The 14,563-nt window shown below is 35.2% G+C and overlaps 2 protein-coding genes across 2 annotated transcripts; one reads left to right on the top strand and one right to left on the bottom strand.

The window, feature by feature from the left end:
• Positions 1-249: 249 nt before the first annotated feature.
• LOC146163582 (proteasome activator complex subunit 3-like) lies at positions 250-1,941 on the bottom strand. The gene is made up of 3 exons (XM_083381645.1): positions 1,633-1,941; positions 882-1,028; positions 250-450 (listed from the first exon to the last, which is right to left on the bottom strand). Exons 1-3 carry the CDS (start codon positions 1,939-1,941, stop codon positions 250-252), a joined length of 657 nt encoding a protein of 218 aa, XP_083237771.1.
• A 1,027-nt stretch (positions 1,942-2,968) lies between these two features.
• LOC146163581 (interleukin-1 receptor-associated kinase 4-like) lies at positions 2,969-13,804 on the top strand. The gene is made up of 10 exons (XM_083381644.1): positions 2,969-3,183; positions 3,490-3,574; positions 3,793-4,237; positions 4,527-4,648; positions 4,887-5,005; positions 5,234-5,350; positions 8,044-8,154; positions 9,546-9,738; positions 10,563-10,787; positions 12,210-13,804. Exons 1-10 carry the CDS (start codon positions 2,996-2,998, stop codon positions 12,258-12,260), a joined length of 1,656 nt encoding a protein of 551 aa, XP_083237770.1. The 5' UTR covers positions 2,969-2,995; the 3' UTR covers positions 12,261-13,804.
• The last annotated feature ends 759 nt before the right edge of the window (positions 13,805-14,563 follow it).

Genomic DNA, 14,563 nt, shown 5'->3' with positions numbered 1-14,563 from the left:
CATAACATTTTGACGGAACATTGTGACATCATAAAATGACGTAATTATGTGGCGTCGGATTATGACGTAACTATGTGGCGTCACGTTATGACGTACTTTGTAAAGCCATCTCTGAAAAAAAAATGTCATAGCCCTCCAATCAAAATTCCTAGATCGCCTATGCTACCTAATGCCTGTCACCAACTTGCCACCTATACATATTTGTTAGAGCACGTCAAACTTAAGTATTTTTTTGGAATTTTTATTGCTTTAATAAAGAGAATCGAAGTTTCTGCTCTTGGGCGTCTTGATCTTCTCCAGATTCTTGAGCACCTGATCTTGCACGAGTGAGTACGAGTTGCGGATCTGGGCAGCGGTGGCGCGCAAACTCACGAACTGTCGCTCGTCCTCTTCCACCACGTAGCGCATGAAATCCTTTACCTGAGGGTGCTTCAGCAGCTTTGCGGCGATCTAAAAACAGCGAGGGGACTTCACGTTAATAGAAAAATCGTTTCGCTTACCGTTATATAAACCGCTTTACATAGTAAATGTTTTGTTTTCGTTTAATTGAAATCCTAATAACTATATCCTTTGTTGCCTCGCGTTAATCGCCAAACATGTCTACATCTGCATCGTTTTTTCGTCTTCTCAAAATTAATTCTGATGTTATAGAGCTCTGATAAATTATTATTTTAATATTCCGAACCTAAACTTAATTTATTGATTAAATAAGTAAAACAACAAAACTACACTTTCGAGAATATTTTTTTCCTTTTATTTAGATGTACTTTAAGGAGACCAAGCTCGGTATTTGTGGTGATAGCCTAATCTGTTTTTAACAACAAAACAACTTCAAATAGGCCCCAAAAGTGTAGCCTATTTAAAGTTACACTAAACCCTACCCCGGCCCTGTTGGTGAAGTAGAGGAATATCTCCCCCAGTGCTGCCGTGGCTTCGCACTCGACACCCCTTATTTCGGCAACCGTTTCCTCTTGCACCGAAACTCCGAAATTGTTTCCGTCCTCCATTTGTGGCAGCAGTAGTGTCACCTGCGAAATTAAAGAACATTTTTTAAAGTAACGACAATAAAACATTTATTTGAAGGAGCGACGGACGTGAAACTGCATACTAATGATAAGAGGCTTTATTTTAGCAGTGTTGTAATAACTTAATTATCACTTATTCACCTAATTGACGTTAGTCTTTTGGACAAATGACTTAAAAAAAAAGTGTTTTTATTAAGTTTTTTTTTAAATTGAATTATTTATCTTACTTTTTGCACATACCGTAAAACAATTTGATTTCTGTATGCTGGGTTTATCTTACATTTTATTTGAATGACTGTTTATAGTAGTTAACGTTTAGGTTTTATGACAAGGTCTTGCCTTGGAATTGACTTGCTGTAATAATGACTTGACTTGACTTGAACTTGACTTGTTATTTATTGAAAAAAACTTAACTTGGATTTAACTTGTTTTAAAATGACTTGTTTATAACACTGTAATTAAGTTACGAGTAGTAAAACAAACTATAATGCGCTAACAACGACCCTCCACTTGGTTAGTCGGCCTTACTAAGCGAAGTGTTTTTGGATGTGCGCACAGATAACTTAGGGTTAGGACTACTTGGGTATAACGAAAGAGTTCAACTTACCCAAAGACGAATAATATTACAAGACTGCATGATAGATGTCAGTTCGGGTCGAATAATGTCGATGACGTCCGAAATAATTTGGTTCGACTCGAACTTGTCGCTTCCTGAGCCTTTAGTTGCTGTGTTTGCCGCGCCTGCTTGTTTCCAACTGTCCCAGCTGCATTTCCGCACCTTTTCGACCTGTTGCAAACTTAGTAATTCGTTATCTAAAAGTTTGTCTAGATGGGAGACTTTTTGCGGCAACACTTCATGAATCAGTTTTTCGGCGTCGCTAGCCAATTCAGTCCTAAAATCGGAAATGAAACCCATTGTTGAGGCAGGTTTAAAAACAAAATAAAATTATGAATAACGTTAAAAAAATTCCAACTTTTTAGTAAACTTTTAGATGTTTTGTGACGTCACAGAATCTTTATTTTAATGTAGTTCCTCCAATGGAAAGTCCCTTGTATGTGAACAAAACAAACCTACTTACGGTACAAGTTACTACTGTATTTGTTAAATGTTAAAATAAGAAATGCGAGGCAAGTGTATTCGTCGGATTACATCATTATCTTCCACTCTAATTTTAAATTAAAATAGAATACAGAATACATTTTTTGTTCAACAGCAAGTAATATAACGTCCACAGTAAGGTTCCGAATTTATCTTTATAGGTTTGCCTGGAAAGTGGAGACTAATGAAAAATTGAAAATTGGTTGTTTATTCGAAGCAGCCTACAACAAAGAAAGAAACAGACTTACTGAGAAATGATGACCTTTGTATTGCCGATAAGATAAACTATTTACTGTACATATTTTAGGGAAATAACGGGTGTTTAAAAAATAAGCGCTGGGGTCTAGAATCCTACCACCTTTTCATCCGGGGTTTTATATTGCTAACATTGTTTAGATTAGGGTGCGGTAAGCCTTTGGATTATTATATTTACTAATAATACTTAACCCACCCCAGCCCTAACCCAAATATGTGAACGGCCACAGAACAGTAGTTTTAGTTAAACTAAGTTTAAATTATCGGGTGTGCACAGAATGGAGACTGGTGTACTGGCACAACTACAACCATGAATTTTTTATTTAAAATGTGTTTACTATTGTCACAGTATTGATATGTACTGCAGGCACTATTTGATCCAACACTGTCAGTGTCAATATTATTGCATTCCCAAAAACAAAAATTAAAAGCGAATAAATTATTTTTACATTTAAAATTAATCAACCAATTTTAAAAAGCAATTAAAAAACAATTGTGTTGCAATGGGTGTACACTTTCATAGCGAACAGTTGTAAAACAAATATGGAAAGACAAATTTTCAGTATTAAATGTATTGCAGAACATTTTCCTTTAATGTTACTTAATTACTAAAAACATGAGAGGTCGTCCAAAGCCCCCCATTACACCACAAACCTACATACGACTGCTTCCTTACTCCGTTTGCAAGGGAATTGCTACTTCACTTGATCTTCCTGGAACTGCAACAAATTGGAAAGATTTTGCTCAAAAAATCCCTAGAAGTCGTGGCGACCCACAGTCAAAATACACATCGGAAAAAATGAGGTTAGGATTGAGCTTGCAAACTTACATATTTAGACACTTTTTACTTTATATAAAAAAACAGCAAGTAATGTATATATATATATATATATATATATATACAGTATAAAAAATGACAAAATAAAATTGAATAAATATTAACTATAATGATACTATGTATAATTGCAGCAAAGCTTTTGGCAAATATTTAAATATATACTGAAAAAAAATATTTAAAAATCAATAAAATGAAAAAAAATCACATTTTATTCCTGGCTAAGACTTATATATATATAAATTAAAAAATAATTTATTTTTATTATATTATAGGATATTTGAATCAATAGCTAGTAAGGGTAATAGCCCAACACTTGCTATCATTGATGACTGGTCAACAGCCAATGCAACAGTTCAGGTTTGTATAGCACAAGAGTTTTTCATGCAGTTTTACACATGTAACCTATTATGTTCAGTGTTGGTATCCTAAACATGTTCACTCCTATATATTCTTCTTATACAAAAAGTCCAGTTGTGTGTGAGTGTATGACAGTCCAGTAACATAAAAAAGTTTACAATAGGCATGTTAATGTGGATTGTATTGCCCTATTTATGTAGAACATTTTTCTGTTACAGGACCTTGTTGACGTCTTACATTCCCTTGATTTATTCAGTCTCATTCAACTGCTGGAGAAGGTTGTTCAAAGGCCCCCCGATTACCAATCCATAATAAATCCACAATTGGCCAGCATGCCCCCCATTCCAACCCCATCTGCCTCATATTATCCAGCCTATTCTACCCTGGTACCCAGCGTACCCCCAAATGGGTACAATCGGCCCCAATCTATTCCACCTTATGGTAGCGTATCTCCTTTTCCTCCAGCCAGTTACAGCCAAACCAGTTATCCCGCTGGTTATTCCCCCGCCCCCTATTCAATACCTGTAGTCCCCCCACCCTTTTCTTTGCCCCCATCTGTACCCGAAAGAAGGCCAGTCTTGCAAAGACAACCGACAGAGCACGAGTCAATAGCAAACCCAACCTTGTCTATACAAGATCTGCACTTACTTGAAGCAGTTGAAGGTAAAATTAGGGTCTTTGTCACCTTAATACTAGACTTTTTTAATTTTCTGGAGTTCGCATTTTAGGATGCTTTGCTGGTATTTTTCCTGGTGAAACGACCAATGTTATTAACTCTTTTTATAAATATTATATATGTTTTTAAAAAGAGTATATAGAACACATTTTACTGAAAATAAGAAAGCTTGATAACATTTCTGAATGTTACCAACCAAATTCAACAGTCTTATGAGTTATCTTCTGCTCTGTTTTTCACATTCCCGTTTGTAAAATATTTGTTTTTCCTTTAAAGCTGTTACCACTTACTCTTACACTGAACTGCGCTCTCTCACCTCGAATTTCAGCGATTCCTTAAAGCTTGGAGAAGGCGCTTTCGGCTCTGTGTTCAAAGGATTGTTGAGCAGTGTAACTAAGGTATTTTTGAAAGAAATTTAAGATTTTTAAATAAAGCACCAACAGTGGACTACTATATCATAAAATCCTTTCCAATCCAAAAATCTTCCTGCGTGCAAAAGGTGTCAAACAAACAAATTTGGTTGCACAAGAATTGTTTGTCTTTCACATATAATATATTTATTTTAAAATGTATGAACATGCATTTTTTAATTATAGAAACCAAGATACATTAATATTTTTTACAATTTGTTTCTAGGAAAAAAAAGGTGAAGTTGTTTCAAGACAGGTTGCTATTAAACGCCTCAAACTGGACACTCCAGAGTTCGCCACTGCAATAATTGAACAGTTCAAGAAAGAAATAGACGTAATTTCAGCGTAAGTTTACACTACAAATACTAATCATTATAATATTGTCATAAAAAAATTGTAGAAACTAAAACATAGAAAGTAATCTGAGCAAACAAAAATAAATAAGTTAGTTGGTCTTGGGCGGCATCTTCTTTAAAGCACCGTGGTGATAGGCTTTATTATCTTTGGGGAGCATAAATACCACATTATAGTGGTCTCAAGTTCTTTAATAATGTTGCCAAGTATTGTGGTTAGGTTGCAAAACGAGAACATCCTCCCGTTGGTTGGTTATTCTTGTGACGGTCCTGAGCTTTGTCTTGTCTACGATTACATGTACAATGGTTCCCTCAGCTCAAGTCTTGATGCATGCAGGTGATTTATGTTTGTAAAGACTAGCATAATAATTGTGTTACCCAAATAAACTATCTTTCGCCCCGGTAAACTGAAGGCCAATGTATATCACAGGATAACTTTGAAAGCCAATGAAGTGACTGGAACAATAAACCAGCTTGTGAAATAGACTTTTTGCAGATTCTCTCAGTATTGTAGACATATTTTAAGTTCTAGTCGAGGTATTTGCCAAATCACTTAAATCAAAATCAAGCCATTTTTAACAAAAAGTCTCAGTACAAGTCATCCACATAATAAGTTTAATTAAAGTCACAGCATTGCATCCAAAATAAATATTTAACTTATAAAATTTTTGATTGTGTTACATTCTGACAAATATTGTGTATAGCAAAACTAAAGGAAGTTAACTTTAATACATTTAATAAATGGCCTAAATAGCCCAATTACACTAATGTTAATAAAGTGTATTCAATTCAATTTTATTATTTTGGCACATAACGTTGATACAACAACAAAAGCTATAAGATAATTTAATACGCCAGGAGACATTGATACAACCAACAGGTTTGCCAGTCAAGGTGACCCTTTCGCAATATATATTAGCAAACACAAGAATTATTTAAACGTATTATTACTAATTATTTAAATTATTATAAGTTTTTAAATTATTTACTAGTAAGACTCTGAAAAGATCATTCCGACACCAATAAATGTAGCAGTCGAAAACAACAAATGCATATATACCAGGAAATCAACTATATCAAATAATAATGCTAAAGACAAAAAACAAATATTACTGGAGTAGTGAAATAGCAAGTTAGAATAATTGGAGCAATGTAGTTTTGTATTTAATTTTAAATTGGTGAAATGATAATGATTTTAAGTTGATATCAATATTTCCCCATACCACTGGTCCTCGATATCCTAGTGATCTCTGCCCTAGTGATGTGTTTGTGCGAGGTAAAAATAATTGCCTAGTATCCTTTAACCTAGTTAAAGGATCGTGTATATCAGAAATTTTGGTAAAGTAAAGGCTAAATGTGGGAGGCAGAGCATTGCTGTGGAATTTGTGCATAAATTTCCCCAATTCTAATTTATATATTTCTGAAATTTTAAGTAATTGCAATTCTCTACAAAGTGATGTGATGTGGCTATCATATTTGCTGAAAGTTATCAATCTAATTATTTTATTATGAAGAACATTGACTGCATGAAGTGTTAGTTGGGTGGCTCCACCCCATGTTAAAATGGCATACTGCAAATGGGAATGAACAAAGCTAAAATATACTAGTCTTAATGTTTCTGTATCTACATAGTGTCGCAGTTTACATATTATTCCTGAAGCCCTAGCTAGTTTTGTTTCAAGTTGTTTTAAATGTTCTGTCCATTTTAGTTTATCATCAATTTCAACTCCTAAATGTTTAACAGAATTTACCCTTTTAATTTCAGTGTTGTTTATCTTTATTCTAAAATTATGTTTTGTTACTATGTTTTGACGGGTCATCAACAAATATGATGTTTTACAATAATTTAGGGATAATTTATTATGTCTCATCCAAACATCTATCTTTGCTAGTTCAAAATTAATTTTACATTGTAAACTTTGTAAATCCATATCAGAAAAAGAAAGGTATGTGTCATCAGCAAATAATTTAGTATTTAGTGATGATGCTAGAGGGAGATCATTTATGTAAAGGGTAAAAAGTAAGGGACCTAATGTGGAACCCTGAGGCGCTCCACATTTTAAATACATGTAGATTTAACTCCATTAAAAAGTACATGTAGATTTAACTCCATTAACAACAGTAAATTGTTTACGGTTAGAAATATAACTTTTAAAGAATTGTAAAGGTAAGCCACGTATTCCACAGCAATGCTCTAATTTTTTTAGAAGTATTGAGTGATCAACTGTATCAAATGCTTTTGATAAATCTAGAAACACAGCACATGTAACAAGGCCTTTATCCATTTTACCTAAAAGATCTTCATAAATATCATATATTGCCAAATTGGTTGAATAATCGCTTCTAAATCCATATTGATGATCAGAGACCAGGTGGAATTTCTTAAAATAATTAATTTTTCAAAAATATTTGTAATAATGTGTATTTAATTAGTGCACTTAATTTAAATCATTGGCTTACCTCATTACAATACTCAATACTCTGTTAAAAAATAACACGCAGAAAGCCATGATTACACCGTGCTTTATTGTAATAGTAGGAGCAGGTTTTTTTTTAAGGTTTGGTTTGGGTGACCGCTAAGTAGTTTTGAAAGACCGCAAGTGTTTCATTTAAATTCCAAAAAATAGCACGGCCGCCAAACAAGTTTGTTGCACAATCAAACAAAGTGTGCTTGTTGGCTTCTGCTTGTTATGTTTCCACACGTAAAAACTGATCATTATGTGCCATAAATCAGAAATAAACATTGACGAGTATCGAAGGTGGACTTCTTTTGTGAATAACTCTTTGATTCAGCTGTTAGCTGTACCTCCACTTATTCTTTTTTCCGGACGTGAACTATTGATCGTAGGCTATATTCGTATTATCGACAAGACATTGCGAGAAACAACCATTACTTTTCTACTGTAGTTGCAAGTCCAAATTTTGGGAAACCGCTGGAGAAATTTTTTTCCCAAAATACCTTAAAAAAACACTGAGTAGGAGTAGGAGTTTATTTTAGCAATTAAAACTGTTGTTTGTTGTTTATAACAGGAACAAATCAATGCAATTAACGGTGGCACAGAGATTGGAGATCGGTCGTGGCAGCGCAGCTGGTATCGCTTATATGCACGACAAAGAGGTCATACACAGGGATATTAAGAGGTATTCTTTTATTAAAAGGCGCCTATATATCCATTTTACAAGTAGTTAAATAAAGAACTGATTTTAGTGAAGAAATATATATTTAATGTGGTCACTTCAAGAAATGTCAAACAAATGGCAACACATCAATTTTGGTATCTATCAAAATAAACCGATACCCTAGATCGTTCTGATTATTATTTGTGGTGACGTAAAAGGCTTTACGACTGCGTGGGTGACGTTATACCAGGGGTTCCCAAATATGGGTTAGACGTACCCCAGGGGTACGCGAGAGAAATTTGGGGGGTACTTGGGCAAGTTCATTTTATTGGTACTTAGACGATTTTCCGCAACAGTGGTTGAAGTAATATTATTCTAACGTTTATATCACGAGCGAGACGAAAGTGTAAGTTAACTAAGGAAAGCGTTTAATTAAAACTATCGTACTGCGAATGCTTATAACTTTATGCAAAATATCAACAAAACACTGTTGTTTAAATGCTATTATAAGTTCCATACTTTGAATATTTCCATCATAACCAGCTTTTGTTTTAACACTATTTGTCACCCTTTGAAGTCATTATTCTCTGATCATTGCCAGTGTTCAAAATCCCTGCGTTAGACGATAATATCTGGTAGATTTTTTCTTCTTATCCGTTTGGTATTCTAGAGCTTGCGCTTTAGCTCATAAGGAAACCTTTATTTCAACTCGAATATATTGTTTTTAAGCATGGCTTTCTGGGAAGTATTATCCTAAAGAAGTGGGTTCTAAAATAAAAAATAAAATATAATTTACCCATTGGCATTCTTTTTCGTGTTATAACGAAAAATAGCAATTCCGGGACGTGCTTTTCCAGCCCCCTTAAACTACTTACTAAACCCATTGGGCGGACCCAACTTTGGGGACCTCCTCGATAAGCCAGCGTTGTAAACAGGTCGTTTTAAAATTACTTAAGTCCCAGTTAAATCCTTTTGAAATAATAACAAGTCAAGTCCTTGTCAAGTCTTTATTGGAGCAAGTCAATTTCAAGTCAAGTCATTATTAGAGCAAGTCAACTTCAAGTCAAGTGCTTGTCAAAACAATTAAACGTTAACCTATAAAAAAATTGGTAAACTTGTCCGATTATGAACAATAACATGTAAGTAACTTGTTCTATGTACAAAAATTGAAATAAATAGCCTAATTTTATAAAAAGATGCTTAGTTATAACACTTTATTTTAACCCAAAATAGGTCATTTATCCAAAAGACTTAAGTCAAGTGAAGTCATTTGAAAACAATGACTTAAGTGCACTGACTTGAGTCATTAAAACACTCCGATAAACGCAAGACTATCACGCGCCGCGTTTCCTCAGCAAAAACGGTATAAGCAAGCGCTAAACATCGTTTCAAAGTTGTGTTTTATCCTTCAGCTCCAACATCTTGCTCGATTCCGAAATGAAACCGCGCATAAGCGACTTCGGCCTCATTCGATCGACGACCGCCGGCCAGGCGAACCGGACCAGCACCAACACTGCCCACCCCATCGGAACCTGGGTCTACATGTCGCCTGAGGCATGCAAGGGGAACGTGTCGTACGCTATGGACGTTTTCAGCTTTGGCGTGGTATGTCTCTGTTTTAATGAGCGACATCCTTTAGATCACTGGTCGGCAACCGCCGGTCCGTGAGCATTCGTTACCGGTCCGTAGCAGGGTTGCCAGATTCAAATTTTTACTTGAAGAAAAAACATGAAATAAGTCAAAATTAAAATTAAATATAGTTTTCTATTCAAAACACATTACCTTTCGTTTAAACATACCCCATGATTGATTGATATAATAAAAATCTCTATTAGCATTAAGCACTCGTGAGGTTCAAAATAAACCAGTGTGCAGTGACTCTATGAATTGCATTGCAAAATGATTCATTATTTTGATGTTCATAGGTAGGAAAGTTTTTGAAACAAACGTATACATTTTAATTGGTTCATTGAAAAAAAAGTTGTAATACATTAACTTTACTGAACATTTGTTGTTTTTTTAAGGCCGGTCCGCGAAAAAACTTTAGTTTCAAACCGGTCCGTAGGGCCAAAAAAGTTGCCGACCACTGCTTTAGATCCCCTACTTACTACTATTTCTGCCTTTTCGATATTGATGCACGACCGATACCGAATTGAGGAGGATTTAGAGCAATAGTAACCTGATTTTTTTTTGTTAAACTTTTTAGTTGTCCACCACTGTAGGCTTTTGTTAAAGTAATGTGCTACTCAGTTTGGGGATAAGTTTAAATAAATAAAAAAGCAAGTAGATGTATCACTTCGTGTGTGATAGATGGAGTCCTACTCGTTGCGTATTTTACAACATCTTTTAACGCTACATAGAAAAATAAATGTTTACCTCGATCCCTCGCACGTCCTATCCGCGGTGTTTCAACACCTCGATTCTCGCAGGTGATTCTCGAGCTGCTGACCGGCGACGAAGTGGTGGACGAGAGCCGCGATCCCAGCCACCTCACCATGTACGTGGAGGAAAGCCTGGAGTCTGGAGAGCGCGAGATTGAGTCCTTTTTCGATCGAAACGCGGGCGCCTGGAAGTCGACGGTCGGTGTCGACCTGCACGAACTCTCGAGCCGCTGCCTGGACTACAAGCGCTCCAAGAGACCCAAGATGACCGAGGCAAGTGCTATGCGGACTGCAGTGTGTTGTTTGATTAGGCTATTTCGTCCTATTTTCCTGACTGCCTAGAACAGGGGTTCTCAAACTGGGGTCCATGGACCCCTTGGGGGTCTGTGAACTAGTTTTACGGGGTCCATGAAGGCCTGTTGGAAATATTTAAGAAGTACTTATCTCGAATACACATAATACAACGTGTGTTATTTTAGACAAGCTTGTAAGAGTAGGAATAGGTGAGGATGCCTACTAGAGTAATGTATTCAATAAAGTATTCTGAAATCAAGAAATAAATCCTAAGCCTTGTTTTTGCCAAATAAAGTTTTAGTTGTAATTAGCCGCCTGCCGGATTATATTGCCTTGCCGGATCCGTAGTTTGCCAAGGTATGACTTAGAACGACTAATTAACAGTCACACTCGCAGTTGTATTCAAAGGGCGGGGCGACTTAACTATTAAGTTTAATTAAACATTATTTTTAATTTCTCCATTAAAACAGCTACAGCAATTTGCTTCCAAAAAAATTTCAGAGGCAAGTGCTACTCGAATTTTAAAAACTTGAATAAATAACAGGATCGCACGTTTGCTTGAAAGAAACAAACCCTTCTTCCGACCCCCTTAAGTCCAAAGCCGCCAACAACCAAATCATTTTATAACACGACCAGTAAACCATAGTTACTTGACCAAAATATTGATAATTTCTATGTTCCGCTGCATTCAAATATTACTATTTCTAGAGATTATTGAAGAAGCTTCAACGACTATTTACTTTAAAAAATCATTGGACTTATTTACAGCCGTAAGCAAAAATATCTTTTTTGCCTAAATTATTTTTTTTTTGGTAAATTATTACCATAGCAGGGTCGTACGTTTATTTAAAAGAAATACACGCTTATTTCGACCAAGTCCTTTAAGAGTTAAATACATACATGGTAAAGCCACCAACAACAAGTTATTATTAAAATAACAAAAATCGAAAATGAAACTAAAAAACAAAAGCTGTGCTTGTCAAAGCTACTATCCTTTCTTTTTTGCTTCTTTTTAAATATTGCTCGACTTTGAGTTGCTGCCCCGTATGATTTTGTCTGCCTGTCGCCGACAAAGATTTTTTAGTATTCCTATATAGGTTTGGAATTGTTGGTCCCAACTGTTAGTTCGGCGGAAGAAAAAAAGACTGAGCAGACAAAATGTGGTCACCCTTGTAAAGTATAACAGACATATTTAACATGAAAATCTCATTATGTTTGTTTATTTATCCCTTCTTATCCCCAACCCACGAAAGCCGAAAATCTAAAATTACCTGAAGTAGTATGTCACTACGAATCTTTTTACATTTTTCTTAATGCTGTTGTGGATTGGCGTACGTCTAACTTGGTATTTGTAACATTGTTCGTAGGTTGGTATCTAATTACAGTTTTTGTTTGTTTTAGGTCGTACGCAAAATGGGCGACTTATGCAAACTGCAAAATTCCAGCCAATAAAAAGTCGACTCTACGTTGGACCTATAAGTTACCGAAACGCAACAAGCACGCTACCGAGAAGTTAAACATCCTTTGAAACGGACTGCAGTGTGTTATTTGATTAGACAATTTCGCCTTATTTGCCTGGCTGCTTAGAACGACTAACTAACAGTCACACTCGCAGTTGTATTCAAAAGGCGGAGCGATTCATTTTTATTACTGATTATAATTAGAGTATTTTATTATTTTTAATTTAACCGTCTAAAAAACAGCTTACGCAATTTTACTCGAAGAAATGGCAAAGCATTGGCAGATAACCTAAGTCTACTTGTTTAAGGAATAGCGTTAAATTTTGCCTTAAACCTGTTAAGGTCTTTGCAACACAAAGTTGTTCAAAAAACTCGTATTTCGAAAACAGCAATATAATCATCTGCATTTTTAAACTAACACTTCAGCATACAATTGTTGATTTAGGCAAGTTATACCCAACAAGTTTCAAGGTTGTGCTATAAACCTGGTCGGCATGAATTGTAAATCGCCCCCCAAAAAACTCCAAATGTTGTTGTTGTAATCAGAATTGAGAACTTTACATGTGAATAGAAACTGATTATGGTTATAACTTTGTGTTACATTACAGTACATCATTTTTACCCTTGCCAGGATGTCATTTAATAATTAAATTTTATAAATTTTCTATTTTTAAGAATGCCATAGCTGTTCTACCTTTGCTCGCGTTATGGTTACAAAAAGAAGATAACTTTTGCACTTTCTTTTGTATTTGTATTCTTGATCCGTTTACCCTTTAACTATTTTTTTTTTGTTTCACTTTTGCTAAAAATTATTTTTAATCACAATGTAACACAGTTTTTTTTTGCATCAGTTGCTCGCTGCTACCATTCTGGCTTAGGAATGGGAAATTTCATTAAACATGGGAAAGTTCGACATTAGCTCAAGCAAGGGAAATTTCAAAGTTTGGAGTAAAAGTGTCGCACATTTTCTCGTCCACAGTTATTACATAATAGTTCTAAACAACGATATTTTGTCCTGAATATAACCTTCTAAGTTTTGAAATCTTAAAATCAACTATACCAGATTAACGACAATTTAGTTTTGTTTTCTTGATATTTTTGATTTTTAACAGAACTATGTCGCAAAAATATACGGTTTATAATACTTGAAAAACTCGAACAACAATTCCTTAATCCTGACGATGGAGTAACACGATGACAACTATTGACAAGTCGAAGTCAATGTGCGATCCACTACATATACAATGTACATTGTACTAGCTGTCTTATGAGGTCTTTTAATTAATCAACTATTATTTTTTTAAATTGATCGTGATGTACTACTTATACATTTTTTTCGTGCCATTGTCAAACTGACATAAATTTATGACGTTGTTGCCTGACTCGTGGTCAACATACAATTTTACCACGATTTTTTGTCGTTTATTTTATCGATTAAGTGTCTGACTGCTATTATTCCCCTTTTTTCCAAATTCCTTTTCGATTAATTTGTTTTGCGATTTTTGCATGTGCGACTGCAATATTGTGAAATGAAATACATAACATTTAAAAATCACTGTTTTAGCGTGACTCCAAAATTATACAAATACTAACAATCAGAAATACTTGGTTTTATTTCGTTACCGATACTCGATATTTTGGACAAAACTCAGGCCGTCCGATTTGAAACTAAACTACGTGATTACTCAAGTTAAATAAGCAAAAATTAACCATAAAAATGTAATATTTTTCAAGGTAATAGGTAAAACTTGCTGCGTTTGGAATCTTAGTATTAACACCAAATAATGCTAACGTTTTTTGAGAAATACCACGAAGTTAAATTTCCTTTACCTTTAAAAGTATTAACGTTGCGCTTGCTGACAAACCATGGCTGAAATGCCTTTTCAGTTTCTTGTTAAACCGATCATATAGTATCCGATGGGGCTATGGCGCGGTCCTATGTTATTGGATATCAATACTCACGGTAAGTTACCTCACATGTTAGTACACCGAAAAGCCATGGCAGACACACCGAATCTGCGATGAATGATGCAAGCAGGGCAAGCTAAAAAACATCTAGCCTGCAGTAAGGTTCGAACTCACGACCTCCGGTCAAACCGGGACCGTCGCTCTACCAACTGAGGTACACAGGCTCAGAGAGGAGAGTGTCGAGATCGGTAAGTCTTCGATGGCTTTTGGTGTACGATAATGATACAGAAGGTGCTAGATCACAGTTGTTAATAAACACATAGGTGTGTGTGTTTTTCATTACCTCACGTTACGTGTATCTGTTTTCTACTTTTGTCCACATGACTT

The sequence above is a fragment of the Ascidiella aspersa genome, chromosome 2 (genome assembly GCF_963924565.1).
Source record: "Ascidiella aspersa chromosome 2, kaAscAspe10.2, whole genome shotgun sequence".
NCBI classification, from domain to species: domain Eukaryota; kingdom Metazoa; phylum Chordata; class Ascidiacea; order Phlebobranchia; family Ascidiidae; genus Ascidiella; species Ascidiella aspersa.
The sequence above is the reverse complement of the archived record's forward strand: the minus strand, read 5'-3'. Positions and strand labels throughout refer to the sequence as shown.